This window comes from Haliaeetus leucocephalus, unplaced genomic scaffold (assembly GCF_000737465.1).
Source record: "Haliaeetus leucocephalus isolate CR32 unplaced genomic scaffold, Haliaeetus_leucocephalus-4.0 Scaffold696, whole genome shotgun sequence".
Classification (NCBI taxonomy): domain Eukaryota; kingdom Metazoa; phylum Chordata; class Aves; order Accipitriformes; family Accipitridae; genus Haliaeetus; species Haliaeetus leucocephalus.
Genome location: NW_010973132.1, coordinates 1081931 through 1102662, shown reverse-complemented (window position 1 = coordinate 1102662; position 20732 = coordinate 1081931). Strand labels below are relative to the sequence as shown.

General features: G+C 42.6%; 1 protein-coding gene across 1 annotated transcript; it reads right to left on the bottom strand.

The window, feature by feature from the left end:
• Window positions 1–3269: 3269 nt before the first annotated feature.
• LOC104839740 (cytosolic phospholipase A2 epsilon-like) lies at window positions 3270–20308 on the bottom strand. The gene is made up of 21 exons (XM_010580197.1): window positions 20282–20308; window positions 19537–19620; window positions 17210–17282; window positions 16085–16221; window positions 15551–15682; window positions 14032–14072; window positions 13268–13310; window positions 12422–12494; window positions 12054–12223; window positions 11833–11913; window positions 11050–11087; window positions 10239–10374; window positions 9421–9557; window positions 8779–9001; window positions 7963–8077; window positions 7436–7573; window positions 6061–6168; window positions 5200–5391; window positions 4554–4720; window positions 3991–4177; window positions 3270–3478 (listed from the first exon to the last, which is right to left on the bottom strand). The coding sequence occupies exons 1-21, from the start codon at window positions 20306–20308 to the stop codon at window positions 3270–3272; spliced, it is 2511 nt and encodes an 836-aa protein (XP_010578499.1).
• Between the last annotated feature and the right edge of the window lie 424 nt (window positions 20309–20732).

Below are 20732 nucleotides of genomic sequence, written 5' to 3'. Positions count from 1 at the left end.
GTAAATTAAATTGATTTTGTTTTTCCCACATTGAGTCTGGGTTTTGCCAGTGCCCCTAAATGGTGAGTGAACCCTTCCCACCCTTGTCTCGATCCATGAACTTTTCTTTATAATATTTTCTCCTCATCCCACCGGGGGGGGGGATGGGGGAGTGAGTGAGCAGTCTCATGGTGCTTTGTTGCCAGCTGGGCTTAAACCACCACAGTACAAAAAGACCAACTCTCAGAACTTCATTCTGGAAGGATAAATGCAAAGTGAAGGAGAGCTGAGAGCCAGAACCTATTCATAATCCACAATTAATATCTTCTGAGAATCTACCCTGGACAAACCACACTGTTAAAGCTATAACTTTTCAGCAGTACAGAAATAAAAGCGTGACTATATCCAGAGAGCTCCTTTACAGGAACAAGGCAGGCATTTCACAGACATCTCTCCTGACACTCCTTCTCCCCGTATTTTAAAATAGGGAGCTGCACAGAGCACTTTTGTCCTTGGCTGGTGTGTCATTACAGAAACACTGTGTCCTGCTCCCTCCACCAGGCTCTGATGATGCTATTTAAAGCTTCAGAGTGACATGACTTAGCCAAGCACACTGTGGATACCTTTATCTACTCATTTGGAAAGTAGAAATAAAATCCTGCACATGAGCCTTGAAATGTGGCTGGAAGCCACAGAGGTCACCCTAGCAGCACCCCATCCTGCTGTCAAAACCTCTCCATATAAACCCAATACAGAATCCTGTACACCAGGCACAAATATGAATTGGAAGAAGAGTGGCTGGAGAGCAGCCCTTGAGAAAGGGATCTGGGTGTGCTGGTTGACAGCAGGCTCAATAGGAGTGAGCAGTGTGCCCTGGCAGCCCAGAGGGCAACCCCCATCCTGGGATGCATCAAACACGGCATAACCAGCCAGTCAAAAGAGGCGATTATCCCGCTGTATTCAGTGTTGGTGCAGCCTCACCTCGAGTACTGTGTGCAGTTCTGGGCCCCACAACTTAAGAAGGATGTGAAGGACCTTGAATGCGTCCAGAGGAGGGCAACAAAGCTGGTGAAAGTGCTGGAAGGCATGTCCTATGAGGAGCGGCTGAGGACTTTGGGTTTGTCTAGTTTGGAGAAAAGGAGGCTGAGGGGCGACCTCATTGCTCTCTACAGCTTCCTGAGGAGGGGACGTGGAGAGGGAGGTGCTGAGCTCTTCTCCCTGGTATCCAGTGATAAGACACATGGGAACGGTTCAGAGCTGCACCAGGGGAGGTTTAGACTGGACGTTAGGAAGAATTTCTTTACCGAGAGGGTGGTCAAACACTGGAACAGGCTTCCTAGAGAGGTGGTCGATGTCCCAAGCCTGTCAGTGTTTAAGAGGCATTTGGATAATGCCCTTAATAACATGTTTTAACTTGGTCAGCCCTGAACTGGTCAGGCAGTGGGACTAGTTGATTATTGTAGGTCCCTTCCAACTGAAATATTCTATTGTATTCTATTCTATTCCTTCTGCAATGCAAAGAATTTTAACACTGAAATGTAATCACAGGTGGTTTTAGTAGGCTACAAATTGTACATGCTGTACTGTTACATACACTGAGAAACTCAATACAACTTAAGCTTCATCTTCCAACCTAACCTTCTAAAATAACTACAGCATAAAAAAAAAGAAATGCATGCATATATTGAGTAGGCTTTACATACTTTGAGATACTTGTTACATGCTGTAAAAATGGGATGGTCCTATTTTTATTATTGCTTTCAATATTACTTCAGTTAATAACATAGATGCCTACAAAGAATTAGGGAATTTCTACTGTCTGTTAATAACTGAGAAGTGAATGCTCTGGGAGAAACTCATTTGGTCTGTAAAGTATTACTGTGTTTTATGTTATTAATTCAACCTAGAGCATGGGTTACCTGCAATGAACTTAATATAAGCTTTTTTTCAATGAACAAGTAAAGAATCTTTACCTTAGTGAACAAATCGGGCAGTGAGAGGGATGCAAGAGGAGCTGGAGGATCTTTGCTATGGATGCAAGCAAAGCACTCTTCTGTCTCCTCCCTGGGAACAGTGACAGAAGCCTAGGTTAGACAGCCTCTCATCACAGCACATTTGGACCAAATGGGTAAATTATGCCATGTATGTGCATGTCTGTGCTGGATTTGGTGCAGAGCCAGCTCAGGAAGCACAGATCCTCCTGCAGCAGCCTGCCATGCAGAAGGATGTACTTGCTATAGCAAATCTTCCCAGAGTTTCCAGGGATCTCTATAGGTCTGCACCTTTTTTGTCTTCTTCACAGCTGGCACAAGGCTTACAGCAACATTACAGTTAAAATAAATTTTTGCTATCTCAAGAGGGAAAAAATAACATTCCCAGAGCAGGATATCCTCTTTAGATGCCCTACTGCAAAACAAAAAATCTTTCTTCTTGCACTGAGACCATGTAAAGCCCTTTGTCCCACATGTGGGTGCCTCCTAATTCTGCAGGTGCCAAGCTCGTGCAAGACCCAGCCAACAGCAAGGGCAGGTGGAACTGATGAATTCAAGGGCCTGCACATCCTTGCTCTTGTTTTGAGGGGGTTTAAAGCCAGCAGAGTGTTCTGTTCAGCTTGTATTTCTAGTTACTACACTACTACCCACTCACACAGGGGTGGGAAGGAGGATGGGTAGCCAAGAAGCAGTGAGGAAGCACACAGAGGAGCTTGGTGGTCAAGCAGTGGAGAACTTTATCAAGACTCTTTTGCCTTCTTGGGTGATTGGGTACCCATGGACTGCGTCTCCTCTGCCTCTGTCCAAAGCCTCCCTTGGAGGTGATCTATGCCCACAGGATGCCATATGACACGTGCCTTTCTTTCTCTAAATTCTTCCCTACAATGTGCCATGGTCCCAGTCACAAACCTGGCCCACAGGCTGCTGCTTGCCTCACCACCACCTCACAAACACAAAATACAAGCCAAGTTAATAAAATAAGCTTTTAATGTGGTCTGCCCTGAACCTGTTGGACTTAAACATTTCAAACTTTCTCAAGGCAACTAGCACCATGCTCATTATCATCTTAGCACCTTATTCCATGTGGGACTTGTACTCCACTGTTGTAGCTGAATTGCAATGAATTGCCACAGTGAAATTCTTTGGAGAAAAGTTTCTTTTCAGTCTCTTCTTTGCTCATCTGAGATTGCCATTCAGTGAGGTTGAGCAGGAATCCTTTGAAGGCTGCTGGCTGATCGTAAGGGAGCTTCAGTCTCTCAGCAGGTTAAGGGACACAAAAGCATAGTCCCTTGTCTTATGTTATTTCTTTTTCTGCCTTTTCCGTGCCACTGCTGTGTGCAAGGCCTGCATAATGAGGTCTTCGTTATTTAGGATGTTGTATTCACCCAGCTGAACCAGACGGTCATATGCTTTCTCAGTGTACTGAATTGAATATGTTGAGTAAGGGGAACAGCGGCCATAGAGATCAACTTTGCCATCTTCCATCTCTGATTCTAAGCGCTTCTGACCTAGGAGGAAGGGGTGACAAATCACTGCTGAGAGATGGGAGTTACTCTGGTCAGAAGCAAGCAAACTCTTAACAGAGCAGGGAAAGGAGATGTCTCTCCACAGAGAGAGTTCATAATCTAAATTATTCTTGCGAGTTTAAAATTTTTTTTAAACAAATAATTCTGTTTCAGACTGACAGCTCAGTCCCTGGCTCAGGTGGATATTAGCTGCTTCACATGATGAGGGGACAAAAATGATGATTATTCCTCTTACGTGGGTCTACACTGCAGTTCTGAGCTGTACCTGTGGCTCACGTAGATACATCAAAGTTACCTGCAAACTATCTTAGAGATTGAAACAGCACAGCCACAGCATCAAATCTGACCTGGTAAAAAAGTAACTTTGGGCAACAGAGAGGTTTGATGTATTGAAATGAGCCAACAGTGAAGTTCAAGGGTTGGCATATTAAATATACTCCCTTTAATAGGCTGGCCATGATGTCAACCTTTTTTTAACATGTTTGATTACTTACCTGGTGCTTTGTATTTCTGAAAGGTATCATTAATCAGTGGGAAAAATAGCAGTACTGGCGCTCCTGGAGTCTCAGCACCATCAAAGAGGTAACACTCCTTCAGGTTTTTCCTGTCTTTTTCACTCAAGTCCACCCTGGGAAAAAGGATTCCCTGCTCTGAGCAGTACTTGCAGGTCTGGTCCAGAGCCTGGGTCAATGAACAGAACAGCACTAAGACTTAAAGAGGATTTCAGGGTGCAGGATTTCTTGGAGTCCAGTAACAAAGAGGGCATTTTCCAAGCTAGCTATGTGAAAGCTCTGAAACCCCTACTGGAAATCACTACATCATTGGAGAGAAGGTTTTTGTTTTCCCTGAGTTCTTAGCACAAAACATTTGTATCATACAAGAAAAACAAATGAGAATATGTACAGCCTATAAATGAAGTATCACACTGCAGCATTAAGCGAAAAATGCTAGTGGTTAAGGCTTCTAGTAGGAGCAATAGAGAAAGCACTTAAGTGTTAAAAACTTACAGGCATACAGCTGTTGAAGAAGAAACAGAGACTGCTTCAATTCCTCTCACCTGTATCTGAGATCCTGCACTGTAATTTAAATGCAGGATGACGTCCACCTTTCTCTCTGGTTTTAGAAGTGGCATGATGCTTGTATTGATGAAAAATCCTGTATCTACCAGAGACAGGAATTCCTCTGACTGTGTCAGCTCGTTGGGAAATGTGTCTAACACAGTATCTGAAAGGAAAGATTTTTCTTGCTGTAAGTGCAGTAGTGCAAAACTGGTTAGCCTGTTTTCCACTCTTACACCATGACCACAGAGCCCTAACTGGTTTCTGTCTTCAGGGAAGGGAGATTCACTGTATCCCTTCTCTTGTGCCCTCTGAACTCCAGCCACATGCAGTTTCAACCTGCAACGGCAACTTTCATGAAGGGGGTTTCTTGTGCCTCCCGACCGAGTGTGTCTTCAAACAAAGGGAAAACCACCATCAGGACCCGGTGCCCCTGCCTCAGGCGGTGTGTGCCACCAGCAAACCATTGGCATGGAGCTCAACACCACACCATGCTACATCCCAGTGTGCCACAACTGATTGGTCTAATAGTGATTCTGCCCAAACATGGCCTTTAACCTTGGAGATAGGGTTTAATATCAAATCTGGGGTTTCATTTTGTTCTGCTTTTTTATTCTCTCTCCAGGCACACAGGTCTTCTCTTACCTTTCCATCTGCAGAAGTGCTTGTTCTCCAGGTAGTCATTATGCATCTGGAAACCCTTTAGGAAGTTGTGCTCCTGGGCAACACAGGGGCGGTCGGTAAGAGCGCCGCGGAGAGCGCTGCTGAGGGGGCCGGGAGGGGTGAACAGCCGAGTCCTCAGCTCGTGGGGCTTCAGCGGTAGGAGGGGTTCCTCCTCTGCATGGGGAAAGGCTGTTAAATTCTACTTGCCTACAGCAAGGTCATTGCCCAAGATGTCGAGGTAAGTAATAAAAATCAGTGTTTTATTTATTTAAAAGGCCTAGGATAAAAGACTCGATGAGCACAAGTGACCAAATGAAAAAGAAAATAAAACCCTACTCTTACCAGCCAAATACCATTTCTTTACACAGTTCAGACTTAGATAAAAAACCTGCCCACTATCAGGCAGCCATAAAAATCTGCACCAGACATATGCACACTTGTGGAACAGACTGAATGCAGGCTTTGGAAAAGGATAAGTGTTGTATTTATTTGTATTACAGTAGCTCCTATTTTATGTAGTCAAAATCTTTTTGCTTTATTAATCATTTACAAATCAATCTTATTATTCCTGAACATTTTACTCCTCTGCTAACATCAGTGTTGAGCCCTCAGTGAGCACGTAGATCACAAGACTGGAGATTTTTAAATTACCCAATTATGTTTTGCAGTATGAGACTTTGAATCCAATTCCTTCCAGAAAGGCAATGTGGTCTTTGAAGAAACACTCCAAAAAATGACAGATACACTGTGCACATCTCACATAGCAGATGGTTGTGATGGTTTATCTGACATTAACTCTATCTAACAATAAATACACAATAAGGAAGAAGTATGATAATTTACCTATATTGTCGATTTTGTCCCGGGTCCACCTGTGCCAGAAATCTTCTGATGAATGGGATGAATTCCAGATATATAACACATTCAATGAAAATAAACTACTCCACATGCCTGTAAAAGGAAAGAGCTTTCTAACTCAAACATTCACACATCATGGATCACAAAACTGTTCTCATGAGATGAGATTCGCAAGGTTTATGCTTTTCCTTAGTTTGTTTTAAATGGATGATGTGTCATTTTTATTTGGCTGCTGGTTTTTAAACCTTATTTTGGTATCCAGTTGTTGTCTTATGGTACTTAGGGCTGGATATATATTTTAACGAATGGTGAGATTTTTGTGAATTAATATGACCTAAGGACCTTGGGTTTTCAGAAAAAAAACCAAGTATCACAAGGCTTGTATAAAAAGAAAGGATGAAATTTTGCAATCTGAGATATTTGATGGGGAATTACATTGGTAAGGGTCTAACTACAACATGATCTTACAGCCTCTGATTTGTAGACTTCCTTTTTTGAGAAGCAGCCTGTTAGCACATCAAGGGATCAGTTTTGACCATGCATTTTTGAACTTGAGAAAAAATTTCTTTGGTTATCCGTTAGGGCACAAGTTCTCACTGGTTTTTGGTTCAGGAAGTGCAAATGTATGCACATCCAGCATAGGCTTGGGCTAAAATAGTACAGCGTCTCCCTCACTCTAAGTGAAGTGGCCAGTCGAAGAGAAGTTTGCATCTCGAACCACTCACATGTTGACAGCTTGTCTCTTTGTCTGGAAAACACCTATCCATGCTCTACTTCAGTCAACAGCAAAAATGCTTCTGGCTATGACTATGCTGTTTTCCCCCCCAGGCTTGCCCAGACAATGTGGAAACTGGAGCCAGTGATGTGTGGCCAAAGCAGAAGACTGTCTGGAGCTGGGGGGACCTGGCATGCCCAAAGACACCCTGATGCAGTGGAGGATCCGCATGAAGGCTCATGTTAACTCTCTATAGGAAGCACACAAATTACTGACTACCTGTGAGACAGGCAAGAGGCTCTGGAGTTCACCCTTCTGGAGTAGCATGAGCAGAACTGTGGATTCCCAGGGACCCGAATTTTATTGTTGGACTGGAAGTGATACTATGTTTTTATTCAAAAGTAGCTTTAAAAGTGAAAATAACCATTTGCCTGTCACTTTGAAGTTTCTTTTTTAGAGTAAGCTGAATCCATTATAGCAAGTATTAATTCAGCAATGAGATATTTATCCTCTGCAGTGAAACTGCCCTGTCAGTCATGCACCAGTGTTTTATCAGTGCTTAGTTTATATACCTCACAATTAAAAAAAAAACCAACAAAAACCAAAACCAAAACAAAACTTATTCCAATGTTTTTAACAGCTTACCTTCTAAGAAGCAGATCCGGGATTCAGGGACCTTCTTCATCAACCGACCCATGAAGAACTCACTGCCAAAATCCTCAGCACGAACAAAAGCTCCATATTTTTGCAATCCCACCTCGTAAGGGGTGAACTCCACCCATTCTGTGAAAAGGAACACAAAGAAAAGAACAATGTTTTACTACAGCTCCTTAATCCTGTAGATTAAAATGATGTTGCTATCATGGGAATGAAAGGAGTTAAAAATTAAAATAATTTCTGCATTTAAGTCTAATATTTCAGACCAATAGCAGTGAGTTATAAGCATGGTACAAATGAAAACTTGTAAACATGAGAAGTCTTTGGAATATTTTTGAGTCTGTTGCATAGGCAGTCAAACTTTCACCTGACTACAAGGAGATTATATGAATAGACATCAGCTGAGGTTCTGGTCTTTAAATGAGAGGGCTTTTTTTAGACTATCTATAAAGACTGTCCCATGATTTACTAGCTTAAACATAAAGACAAATGATTCTCAGAAGTCTCACAATTACCTTTGAAATCCAGAGTGCTGTAGTTGTTCTTGACATTGACTGCAGTATAGATAGGCAATGGGTTCTGACCACGATCAATGGCCCGTTGCTGATCAGAGAGTCTATGGTTGTCTTTCTGTGATTCCAGAAATACAGTTACACTGAGATGAAAATTAGCACAGGAATGTTTTCTCTGCATCTAAGCTTGTAGGGCAGAAATATTTCTGCCTCTAATGTATAATGTGTGCTGGGCTTAAATTCTGAAATGTTCTATATTTTTCAAAATTCCTGTGAGCATTCTGTTACTGAAATATCTGCAGGCATCCAATCTGATGCCAGATTATTTGACAACCCATTAGGATGAAAATGGAAGGAAATGATGAAGAGCAGAAAGCAATACTTTTGGTATAAACCAGCTTAACGTGTTATGCTGCAAATTTATGTAAGACCTCCCACATATTTCAAAAGTCTGCAGGTCCTTTTGTTAATACCTCTCATGGGCATTGATAATGTCTGTAAATTTGCTATTTCTGAATAAAATACCTGCAGCATATATATAAACAAAAATCTTAAAATATTATATTTTTTCAAAATGTTAATCTTGGAGTTTTCTCAGAAAAACATATCCAAAATCTCACAAGCAATAATGCTGACTTCCACAGTGGTTGGGTATCTAAAAGACTGCCACTAAATGTTTTGGAAATGTCTGTGTATTTGCATACACACAGTCTCATAGCAAACTACTTCTCTCAGAACAAACAGGAAAATATCTTCTCCAGAAATTAATTTTCAGAAAATTGCAAGCCACTGTAAACGCTGCTTTATGACATACTGTACCCCATCGTGCAACAAAGATTCCAGGACAAGCCCCCAGAGATCTATAAAAGATGTTTTGCGGCCCTCTCTTTTCCGTTGACACAGCTGCTTTTTGTAATACTTCAAATACTCCAAGGAAAGGGAATTTATTTTGCATTTTGTCATATGTTTTCGAGCCTCGCTGATCTGCTTGTCGAGATCCTTTTGTGACCAGTCAGCATCTCTGTACAAGTTTGACATCGTCCTAGGAAGAGGAAATATATATTGAAGATGGAAGAAAACCACACTAAGGTTTGAAGTAGGCAATGGCTACATCTTATGTTTCTGTTTTAAGTTCTTGATTTGAAATTAAGCAAAGGTTTCCCGTCTTCAGTTCCCCAAGAAACTATCATGGTCCCTTTGAAGTCACAGTCATTATCCATGACAAAATGGCTTGAGAAATTTTCCATAAGCTGTCCTTAGAAAACACTTGTTTTAATGTTGTTGCACGTTATGTGACTTTCTCCCATGAAGAGACTTTAATCTGTTAATTTTGGAAGATCAAAAAAAGAGGACTGCTGCAAAGGCATTATAGGTAGACTGCTGCACGTTCAGCCCCAGCCTACTTCAGCGCATTGGTGTCATCAGAAAGACTGCAGCCAAGAGCTGCCCAGTTTTACTCACCATGTAGTACCAGACAAGCCAGTCAGGTATGTGGCACAGTCCAAGACATTGAGTTTCTTGAGCCCCCGCAGGCTGCCATACAGGGCGGTCAAAGATCTCATCCCTCCTCCTGTAGTCATGATGGCCACCACCGGGGTCTGTGCAGCACACAAGCAGAAAGGGCTGGCGTCAGACAGCGGGCTGCAGCTGGCTGTGGCTCCCAGCAGAAACCTCCTGCTACACAAAGCCTGACAGCACCACACGTGCCCAGACACAGAATTCTTTCCAAATGATTTCTACTGAAATATAGGCTACCGTTTATTTTATAAAGGAGAACAGGAATAAAAGTAATGACAATTTTTGCTTAGATAACTGACACTTGTCTCTGACATGTTCAACACAGATGTTTGGTAAAAAAACAAATGAAAATGCATTCATTCAAACCAAAAGAGAGAGTAAGAGAGAAAAAAATCAGTTGTAAAGGCAGGAATTAAAAAGAAATCTCACAGGTCGAAGAGAGGAGGAAGGAGTATCGACAAGGCTAACAACCATAGGGTAAAGACTGTGGAAGAAGCCATTTCTGTATAAGGAATGTCTAGCCTGGCTTGCAATGAAGGTGTAGCAGGAGAGGAGTTAGTTAAACTCAGGACAGCAACTGCAAAGGACACAAACAACAGGGTAAGATTAGAGGTATGGGGCAGTATTGGAAGTGTACAAAAGTTTAAAGATGAGAAAAGACCAGAAAAAAATGTAACTGGGAAGAAGAAGAGGTCATATTATGCTGTTATGCCCCCACCGCTAAGCACTCATTATATGTTTTGAATGTTTGCCCTACAGACCTCATGGTCCAGCAGATCCTGTTCCAGCTGCAGGACCTTCTTCAGAGCAGGAGCAACATAATTCCGCCTTTTGCAGAGAAAGTCTTGCTCCTGCATGCAGAGGTCAAAACCTAAACGCACATCCAGTTGGTCTGGGCTGGAGCAGAGATCAGGAAAAAGGAATATTCCGTTTTATTATTGGTAGACAAGCTCAGAGTTTCCAATACAAGGAAATAAACCAGATCCACAAAGTACCGCTTTTACAGGAGAAGCCTTTCCTACACTCCCAAGCAGGTATACAATGCTGCATGAAAGAATGATAGAAAAAGGGACTGCTAAATTTCTAAGCATTTATCAAAAGAAAACCTAAGGAAAGACATTCCTGCAGATAATTTCTGAGACATCTGCTGTCTGGATTCTCTCATACTTTAACCTGCACTGAGAGCTGTAAGAAAAACTTCTCACGTCTGCCTTGAAGTAGGCAGCACAGTTTACCTACTTCATGATCAACAGTACCAGGTGATCAGCTGCACTCTTACACAGTGTTAAAGGTTACAGACTGTGCTGAGCATAATGCTGACTAGCTTAAGCAGCTTGTAATATTATTTCTTCTATTTTATGCATCTTTTCTTTATTCATGTCTCATCATGGATTATCTACACCTGTTGTTAACTTTACACATATAGTTTGCTTTCAGCTCATGTGAATTCCACATCACTTGGTCATACAACCTACTATCCTACTGTGAGTGCCTCCTCCCCAGTAAAGAGCCAAGGGTGAGATGAGTTCAGCTAAGGACAAGTTAGCCTCCAAGAGCAGCCAAGTCTCTTACCAGTCTTCTGCCTTCACATATAAATCAAATCTTTTATCCTGGAAAGCAAGAATGTGAACAATGTAAGCATGACAACCTGCTTTAGTACTCCTCCCCTGCAGCCCCAGGAGGAATTTTAGCCTGTGCTGTCCTAGTAATGTGGGTACAGATTGGGAACTCTGAATAATCCAGCAACGTATATGAATTGACTGCACTGGTTTATTGTCAGGGAAGTTGTTCAGTAATTCCAAGTGTTCTGTAGTGAATGTAATGTCTGAGGACAACTGCTGTTTACAGAGGAAAGTAATGATAATATATACCTTACCCACCTCTACTAACATTACCTCTCTTAGGCAGCCAGCCAGGCTGCAACCACACTACTATTCTACACCACAGCATTTGCTCCTCCCTTTCTGTGGCTTACACCCCACAACAGCCATGTTCCTTTCGTTCTGTATGGATTTTTTTTAACCATGAATCTGAAAGTGCTTTGCAAAGCATAGTCAGCATCAGCAAAAGACTGGCGCTACCTCAGTTCGGTCAGGTGCCCCACTGGTGTGTGTTTAGCTCGCGTTTAGCATGAAATAAGATCAGGATGGAGTAACGAGATCCCCTGTATTCCCATACCCATTCAAAGAGAACAAGGCACAACCTGGCCTTATCACCTAAAGACCTACCACTGTTAGATTGTGACATTTTTTATCTGTAGGCTTTGATCGTCAGAGAGTACCCTCGTAATCATCAGGGGGATAGAGTTCCACGCTCAGCTTTCTCAACCTCTCCCACAAAAGAGCAGGCACTCACCTCTGCTAAGACCATGTTTTTTCCACTTGGAAGGGAATGAAGTTCCACGTTTGCAGAGCCTGTATCACACACATAGGAGTGCTGAAAAAATACAAATATATCCAAGTTTATATTGTAAGGAGTGTTAGTCTCTTTCCACAATGCAAATTAATGTTACTATTTATGGTGCATGTTACTCTACATGCCACTATTATGTTTTATAAAGTCTAGTTATAACATACAAAGGAGGGAGGTTGTTTCTTCCTTGGTAGCGTAACATCCAGTGTTGGCTGCTTGTATCTGGCATAGTGAAATTTGGCAGGAGAGGAGGAGCTGAAGACCAGATCCGATCCCAGCATAATGTCTTGGGTGCCCTCATAAGAGCCTTGCACTTTAAAGGAGAATTCTTTCTCTAAGGAAGTGACACAAAAGCAGACACAGAGTAGTTTTCTCATCAAAATTGGAAACAAAGGTTCTTACAGAGTATATCACAAGGCTGTCCTCATGTTTTGGATTCGTCGGGTATTATTTCATTCTTACTTTAAGCCAATTGCCTTCATAGTATTAGCACATCAAGATTTAAAAATAGCTAATGGAGAAATAACCTCACTTGATAAAGATTTCTTCTTTTTCTTCTTCTTCTTCTCAACCACCTGAACTTCCAAGCTGCAGATTTTGCGAGACTGTAAGAGACACAAACAATAAAATACCTCATGGCAGGGAATTTTCCAGTCTGAGTTTCTGTTTCCTAGTCTAAGCTCCTACTGATGATGATATGAATGCTATACAGGCAGTGCACTTTGTCCTGAGGAAAACATTTTCTCTCAACCATGACCTCGATTTCAGATTCTGGCTGGAACAGGAGAAGTCTCTGAGAAACTGGATGCAGCCAGGGCAAGGCTGGGGGTGCAGTGTGGATGAACAGGGCTTGCAGAAGGGAGAAGGTAAGGGCAAAGTGAAAAACAGCACTCCCAGGACGCTGACAGAGATGCAGAGGACTGATATAAACAAAAATAATGAGGAAACAAAGCTAATACATGAGCAAATGGCATGGTCAGGAAGTCCCTGTGTAAAAAGCGCAGTTATGAATGCAGGAAATGACATGTGCCTGGGACAGGAGAAACCCCACTGCTTTGGCAATACAGGAATTTGGGAGGAGTGATGTCCAAGGGAGAGTTCACTGCTGCGCCGATGTCTCAGACCTAAACCACTTCCATGCATTGCCTTTGCAACACCAGAGGGATGCTAGCATGGGGGACCTCCCTGCTGTTCCAGCCACAGCCTCTCCACAGGTGCCATCCACAAGGATGTGTCGTGAGGCAGATGATGAAGAGGGAAATCACAGTGTTTCAGTGCTGGCTTTGCTCAGTCCAAGGGTATGTTGGCCTGATGACTGTGAGTCAAGTGAAACAAGTGTGGCAACACGACAAGAAAGATGACAAAACATAACACTCACCACTAGTACTCCATTAGTAATGATGGTTTCAGGAGGGCCTGAGCTAGGAAACAGAAAGAAAAATACATTTTTTAATAACTCAGTATAATTACAGTATAATTCATGAGACACACCCCTCTCCTGATTTTCCTCTTGCTTATTTTTAGCTGCGTATTGGATTTGAAAGAGAAGTCCCAGGAGACTTGTGATACAAGTTTCCTCACTCAACTCTGTCAAGGCACAGTTGTCATCCTACCGGCTCGTCCAGTCCTGGAGCTCAGGGGAAAAAAAAAAAGGTACTGCAGGCCCAAACCATGCAGTGATTTTATGGTGAGCCCCAAGCTGAGGCTACAGATGGTTTCACGGACTCCAGTCTGTTAAAAATTGCAGTTTGTCGGAGGATGGGACAGAAAGGGCTCTAGATCAGAAATCCCGTGCGTTATTCCATGTTGTGCTTTGAAGGGAGGCGAACCTCCCGGCTGATCTTAAAGACAAACGTGTAACAAAACAGCAGTCCCAATATTCTCGTCTTAAATAGTATTCATTACACTGGGCAAAGAAAAGGTTTTAGGGTGTTCTCCCTGTCCGCCTGAAGTTCATAGGAGGTCATCCTGGCACGCACCAATTCGTCACACAGCTCATAGCACGGATTCCTCAGGAAACAGTGTTCATCATCAGCATCATCAAGGAATGATGTACACTGGACAATTAGGCTAGATTATTTCATGCCTCTGAATTGCTGTTTCTTTTTGCTGCAGATTATGTTGCATTTCACGTTTACTCACATATTATCCAATGCAAATCCCACCTCTAGCTCCTCTTGTCTCTGGAAAACAAAGAAAGAAAAATGTTTTTGGCACTAGTCTACTGGCAGTTCTCATAATGCAAGTTCTCACTCTCACAATGTAGGTATGCAAGCACTATTTGCAACTGGCAGAGCATGTAAAAGAGAGGCCCCCGCCACCTCACATCTGTGCATCTTGAGCCTCAAGGTTCTTTATTGATAGGAAGTTTCTGGATGGCTGTGATAGCAGTTTTTAACAAAGAAAGTACTTGGCTTGCCTGCTTCTGCTGGGACACAAGGGACTGAGCCGGGCAGAGGTGCTGTCTGCCAGCCAGAGAAAGAGGGTCTGCTGAGGGGAGCAGCCAAAGCCTTCTGGTGTAAGGAGTGGAAATGGTGACATGCAAAGCAGGTGTGGAAGAGGACAACCACTTCGTTTGGCAACATGTTGAGGGCACTGGGGCAGAGGTAAATCTGACATTAAGGCCTGGTCTATGGGGCGGTGGAGAAGAGTATAATCCCTAGGAGGAAGAAAGCACGGGACAGAGGAAAACAAAGGTGGGGACAGAAGGGATGATGAACAGAGAAGTGAGATCACGCTGTAGGTTGCTTAGTTGCTCAAACTACCTATTGCACTAAAGACACCCAAAAGTTATTAATACAGGACAAAAAAAATTTACGAAGGCCTGAAGAGGATGAGCTCTTACTACTGTAGCTGTGCAAACGCAGTAATGAAAGGCTTGGATATGGCACCTGTAACCACCCAGACAGTAATGAGCTGGGTTACAACTAGCCAAATGTTTCTATTTTACCAAGGGCTACTGGAAGTCTACACGCTGCTCCTCTGGTATTTTGTAGAGAAAGAAATGGTCAAATAAGGCATTTCAAGGCAACAAACTGCAGAGTGGAGTTTGGGAGTGTAATTAATCAATGGAATGGTGCATGACAGATGCACAGAAGACTGGGAGGGAACTGGAAAAGGAGAGGGATGGACAGAACATACCGGGAAGTGGGATGTACGACTTTCAGAGCCTCCCTGGACATTCAAATTAGGAATATTTCTTGTTGCCAAGTGGAGTGGCATGACTTAGGCACCTTATTTAACACCCATGCCACAGTTCATAATTAGCAACTAGTCTGGTTCGACACTTGGTTCTTATCACAGAGTTATTACTTCCTAATTACTAGGTTAAGTAACAAGTTTTGACAAAAAGCATCATGTACTGGTGCGGACAGAGTCCTCGATCCTCAATCCTCAATGGGGGCAGACTCAGCAAAGTGACAATTTTGCAAAGACACCTGAAGTTTGTGAGCCTCTGTGGCCAATACCAAACCCTTCAGTGTGCCTACAGATCCAGGTGAGAAGAGGCTTTCCCATGTCAGAGTGAAAAACAACTCCCTTTCATGTGTCTAGGCAGTCCATACACAAGAAGTAAAAAAAGATTTTGCAAATAACATTTTAGACAGAAAAGCAGACAAACACGTTCTTTCCAACCTATTCCATTTCTTATTTCAGACCTCACCTGTGAATCACACTTGAAGTGCATGAAGACTTGCTCTCCCAGGGAAAGTTTGGCTATATCGAAGTACACCGTGAAGAGGTGGTCATCTTGAGTAGCCACGTCCTTATCATAGAGCACCAGCTCCAGCACATTCTGGGAAGGGAAGGGAAGGACTTTAGAAGTGTGTCAGTTTTCATTCAAAGCAGGAGATCCTGGGGACAGCTGTTTTAGTCAGCTGTTGTGAGGAGTGGGAGGGTGTAAAGAAAAAGAGCAGGTAAGGAAGGAGGCAGAGGGGAAAATCAACTTTATGTAGGCATCTGCCTACAAGGAGGAATGAGAGGAAATCACAGACATCTCAAAGGTCGTATTCTACCCATGGCTGAGAGATACTTGTCTTTCATGGCATGGAAAACTGTCATAAAACTATGTTATTCTCACATCTTTCTGCATCTTTCCTTGCCTCTTGAGAAAATTACTTAAGTCCCCTTTGCAAAAGGATAAAACCTGCTAGTTGCCCCCTAGGTCCTGGTTAACAGGGAAGTCCCAGCTCAGTACCTTGACCTGACTCTGGATCCTGAAGTAGAAGGTTTCATTCCAGACTGGATCTTTGCAATTCTTGATGGGTTTAGTCTGAAATTTGTCAGTTGAAGCAGTTGGCAGCCACAGGCTCACATAGCAGTCAGTCTGGCTTACTGTATGTTAAAAAACACAAACACAATTAAAATGAGGATTTGCTCTGGAAGAAAGAATGAATTGAACAACATGAAGCTTTGCTTTCAGAGAGAGACACTGTGATAATGATGACATATTTGTCCAACATAAACATTACAATTTAGGTAATAGGAATGGAGAAAAAAGAAGAGGGACACGATTCTTCTCTGAATAAATATGGTTAGACATATAATAAATGCATTAAATGCATTTGGTTCAAAGGGGTTTCTCCTCCTTCTATGTCATCAGGCAATCAGTTTAGCCCAAGATAAAATAATTCAGTACAACCACAGCACCCTATGTTTGCAAGCATTAAGGAAACACAGCGATAACTTCTATTTTAGCCAGACAGAAAATTTTTTAAAAGCCCAAAACATAGGGGGAAAAAATGCTTCTTGATTTCTGCATAAGTAAAACTACAATCTTCTACTATATTTCAGTTGCAGGCCATCAGAAGTGAACCTACAAAATGTAACACCACCTAATGGGGTTTTATCTGCGAAAGCTGGTACACAGGGAATCAGGGTATGGTAATTTGGATTACTTAGCCTTGAGAAAGCTTTGAGTACAAGCTAAATTTGAGATAAGGCTACTCCATTTTCAGTATTTGCTCCATTATCCCAATCTGTTTGTGTGGTATTTGCTACATAAATATACTCCAGAGGAAAATACAGGAGATCTTTCCACATATCTTGCTTTCAACAGACTGCAGAGCTTTCCCTGCTCCCTTTGGTGATGCAGAGAAATATGTGCCATAGGTACAGCTGTGACCTTACAGAGTTACCTCTGCACAGAACAGGGTTGATGCAAAGAAAACCAACACACTGTGTTCATTGCTGGAACCAGCATGCCAGTGAGAGGACTTTCTCCATCCATGGAAGAAATCCAGAAAGCACTTTTTTGTGTAGCAAGACTAGCTAGTATCCCATGAAGGTTAAGGAGACCGTACAGAGCACTACAGATACTTACAGACATCTGCCTGGTGGATATTTCTTGCTCTTATGACTCTTACAGTCAGTAAGTAACACAGAGATGATTCTATCTGCGGGGGAAAAAAAAGCCATACAAAAGACAGGAATGAATGCTAAAGGTAGATAGCATATTTAGAAGATAGAAATGATCAAGAGAGAGAAATACCCAAATATCATTTACAGGGACATAACTGCTCCTCTCGAGCTGAGCTCACCTCTGACTTTTTCTTGTGAGAAGATTTTCTCTAGTTTTGAACCATGTAAATTCTGCATAGCTGGAGTTTCTTTGCACTGTTTTGGATAAGAAGTGCAAACTCAGTGTTTTACACCTGATAAGAAACTCTTGTTTGCTCCCTTTGGCTTCCCTCTTTCATATTAGCCCATGTCTCCGACATTAAGGCCTCATGCTTGACTTCTTAGTCTCTCATATTGCTGTTCTGGTCCCATGTCAGACCCCAAACACAAGTCCATATCCCTTCTCCTTTTACCATAAAATAAACAAATAAATACCATTAATCTCCATTTCCACCTAACCTTTTATTTCTACAGTCACAGAAAGGGGGAAAAGACACAATATGTTGGAATATAAATCAGCAGGAAAATTTTGCTCCAAAAGTTCTAAAATGGAAAAGGCGCTTAGTGCAACTACAGGCCCACAGACAGATAGTGATACCTCCTGCTCACTCCATCTATACTGCAAAATGACTATTAAAAGACCATTGCCAGTCCTGAAGTGGCATTTGCATAACACTGACCTCAGTAGTCCCGCTGAGAAGGATGTGTGACACAGGTACTGCTGGAAAGGAGAGCAGGACTTTTGCTCTAGTTGGCCTGAGCAAAACAACTTGGTATGTACTGTGTTCATAATGTGCCATGCTTGCTGTCCATAAATAGTGAAGTGTATTGATATTCATAGTCTCAATGGAATATATATGTCCATGTGATGTCTCTCATAATGTTTAACCTGAGTGTATTAATGCATGCAGCTGGGGCTAATGAATATATGTTGTTGAGATCGGGGGCAGTTAGCAAGTAGGCTAATGAAGAAACAGGTAAAATTAGCCTCCAGGTAACCAAAGCACCCCATTCTACGAAAAGGCACCAACGACACTTGTGCTGTTCAGCTGCACAGCAGGTAACCGTGTGTGCAAATCAAGGATGTCAAACCACCGCTAAGAGTCCAAAGAGTAGCTGTGGATAAGACCATCAAAGGCACTTGCATTTGTGTCTAAACCCTAACTCCTAAGGCACAGAAATGAGGCAGGTACAGGTGGAAAGTGTTCGGTAATTACAGAGCCAGTAACTTGTGCTGCCAGTGGCTGGCTTTGGAGAAGGCACTTTCCTGGAAGGGCTCAACCCAGTTTCAGGGATCGGCTCCCCTGGAGCCACCTTCGTGGCTCATGGTGATCCCAAAGAGCCAGGGAAGGAGTGCAGATTGAACAAAGTACTCAGGCATGTGGATGTGCCCTGTCATAACCAGGAAGCCTTGGCTTAGCCATCACGGAGGTATAAATAACAAATGGCCAAAATCCCATCGGCGGTGTGAGTTTTGCCTAAAAAACTTTGAGAGGTTTGGTTTGTTCTTCTGAACCTGCCGTGATCCCTGCAGTGTAGAGAGTTGTGTTTTAGGGAGTATTTTCTCATCTTTGGGGTTTCCATTCAACTAATCAACAGAAAGGGGTGGCAATTCCTTAAACTGTAAGCACAACACTTGTTGCTCAGCAGCTTAACTCAGCTCGAAACAGAACAAGGGAGAGTTCCTAATTATTACTAAGTGGCCTCAAACTACAGAGAACAAGGTCAAAAAACTTTTTCACCACATCTGGTCCTCTCATTTCCTAGAGGAAAGATTTCATATAACATATCTGAAGTCTCCTGGAAAACTATTAGGTTAATCCAGGAAATCAGGCATTGAAAAATCCACTTCAAGGTTGTGCCATACTCTTTGAGGGAGTAAGTGGCACAATTTCACAGCTATTACTACCTACACTGACAGTAAATTTGCCCTTGTGCTTTAGTAAGACATATGTAGCAGAAAGCCTATTCCAACCCATCCTTTTAAAGATATTAGCCTTGTTAAAACAGGGTTCATTTCCCATGTGCCAAGGATAGAAAACAGCACTAGGACTTTAATGTGAAGCAAGACTGCCTAAGTGAAGCGATCAAAATGATAAGTGGGACAGTGTTTCATGGGGGAAGCTGGATGGGTTATGGCAGCTAATTAGACTGTTTGGCAGAGGCTGAACTTTATCTGTTCTCACCCAGGCTCCACCCAGCAGGAAAGTCTCCTTTACAGCTTTCTTTTGAAATTCTCCTTTGCAGTACCTTTGTAACAGGAGTCGACTGCTCCCCATCAGGATTCAGCCTCATAATTCCTTCTCTTAGCCGAGTGGTTTGAGTGATCAGCTCCTGCAACAAGAAGTGCCGACGTTACCCCTGGAAAAACCATCCTGTCTCTTAAAAGCAATCCTCATAGGGAATTGAGAACCACAGAACAGCAGTGGACGGGAGCCCATGGTCCGTGCTGGCCGCAGAGCCTTGGCAGGTACAGGTGTTTCCTGCTGTGCCCGGTGCCGCTGCCTGCGCCGTGCTTGTCCCAGTAAGCCCCAGCAGAGGTGCAGCAGCCACCAAAAGGTCCACCCTTTGCATGACACAGGGGAGGGAAGGCAGCTCCCAGCCCTGGCTGTTAAAGGAACAGCATACCTGTCTCCTGTCAACACACCCCATCATTGATCTTTCACCTTGAAGCACATTTCCATACTGTTTAATACTTATTCTGAAGTTGCATGTATCATGTCTCTAAAATGAAAAAAGCCCCTAAATATACAAAATGCTCCCTTTGTAAATAAACTTTTACTCCCCAAGTAGTTTTCACTTCCTTCCTATTTTTTTTTTTTTGCTATCATTTTTTAGATTTCGATAATGAGCTCTTGAGGCACTGACTTCCTTCATCCCACACAGAGTCATTTATAGTCAATGGTAGGTCAAGAAAGTAGTACCACCTTTGCACTATGTGCAGCATAACCAGCTGAGATCCCAGATGCCTTGCTTTGCTCTGCACTCTTCTTACCTGAGACAAAATGCCATCTTGCTCCATTGTGGTCACTGCCATATACACGTCCAGTCTTATCTGTGGCAATGCAATTTCACATCTCGCAGCTTCCACAGCCACCAATAGTTTAAATGTCTTATACACAGGTGAGCAACTGTTTTATAAACTGACTCAGAGCCCCACCTCTGCCTGATTTCTTAAACGTAGTTATTCCCCTCCCATTTTCTTATGCTAGGAAGGTGAATCCTGTGGTCAAATAAATAGGAAAAAATACCTTTGCCTATACAGTAGGTAGAAGTATGCTGTTTGAGTCACTTTGCCCAATAGTGGCCAATGGCAGGTTTATAACTAATGCTAAGAGAAGTATGCCCTTTTATGTGAGCACTGAATTTTCCACTTAGCAAGACCTCAAAGCCTACAGAAATACATACTCTGCAATAAGATGCAGCAACAGCACATTAATTGGATT

Excerpts from the sequence above, each read along its gene's own strand:
- LOC104839740 (XM_010580197.1), bottom strand. The coding sequence starts at position 20,308 with ATGGAGCAAGATGGCATTTTGTCTCAG. Across the intron at positions 10,375-11,049 it reads TATGTGAAGGCAGAAGACTG|CCCAGACCAACTGGATGTGC; the intron begins GTAAGAGACTTG and ends TCTCTGCTCCAG. Across the intron at positions 8,078-8,778 it reads AATCTTTGTTGCACGATGGG|AAAGACAACCATAGACTCTC; the intron begins GTACAGTATGTC and ends CTGGAATCACAG.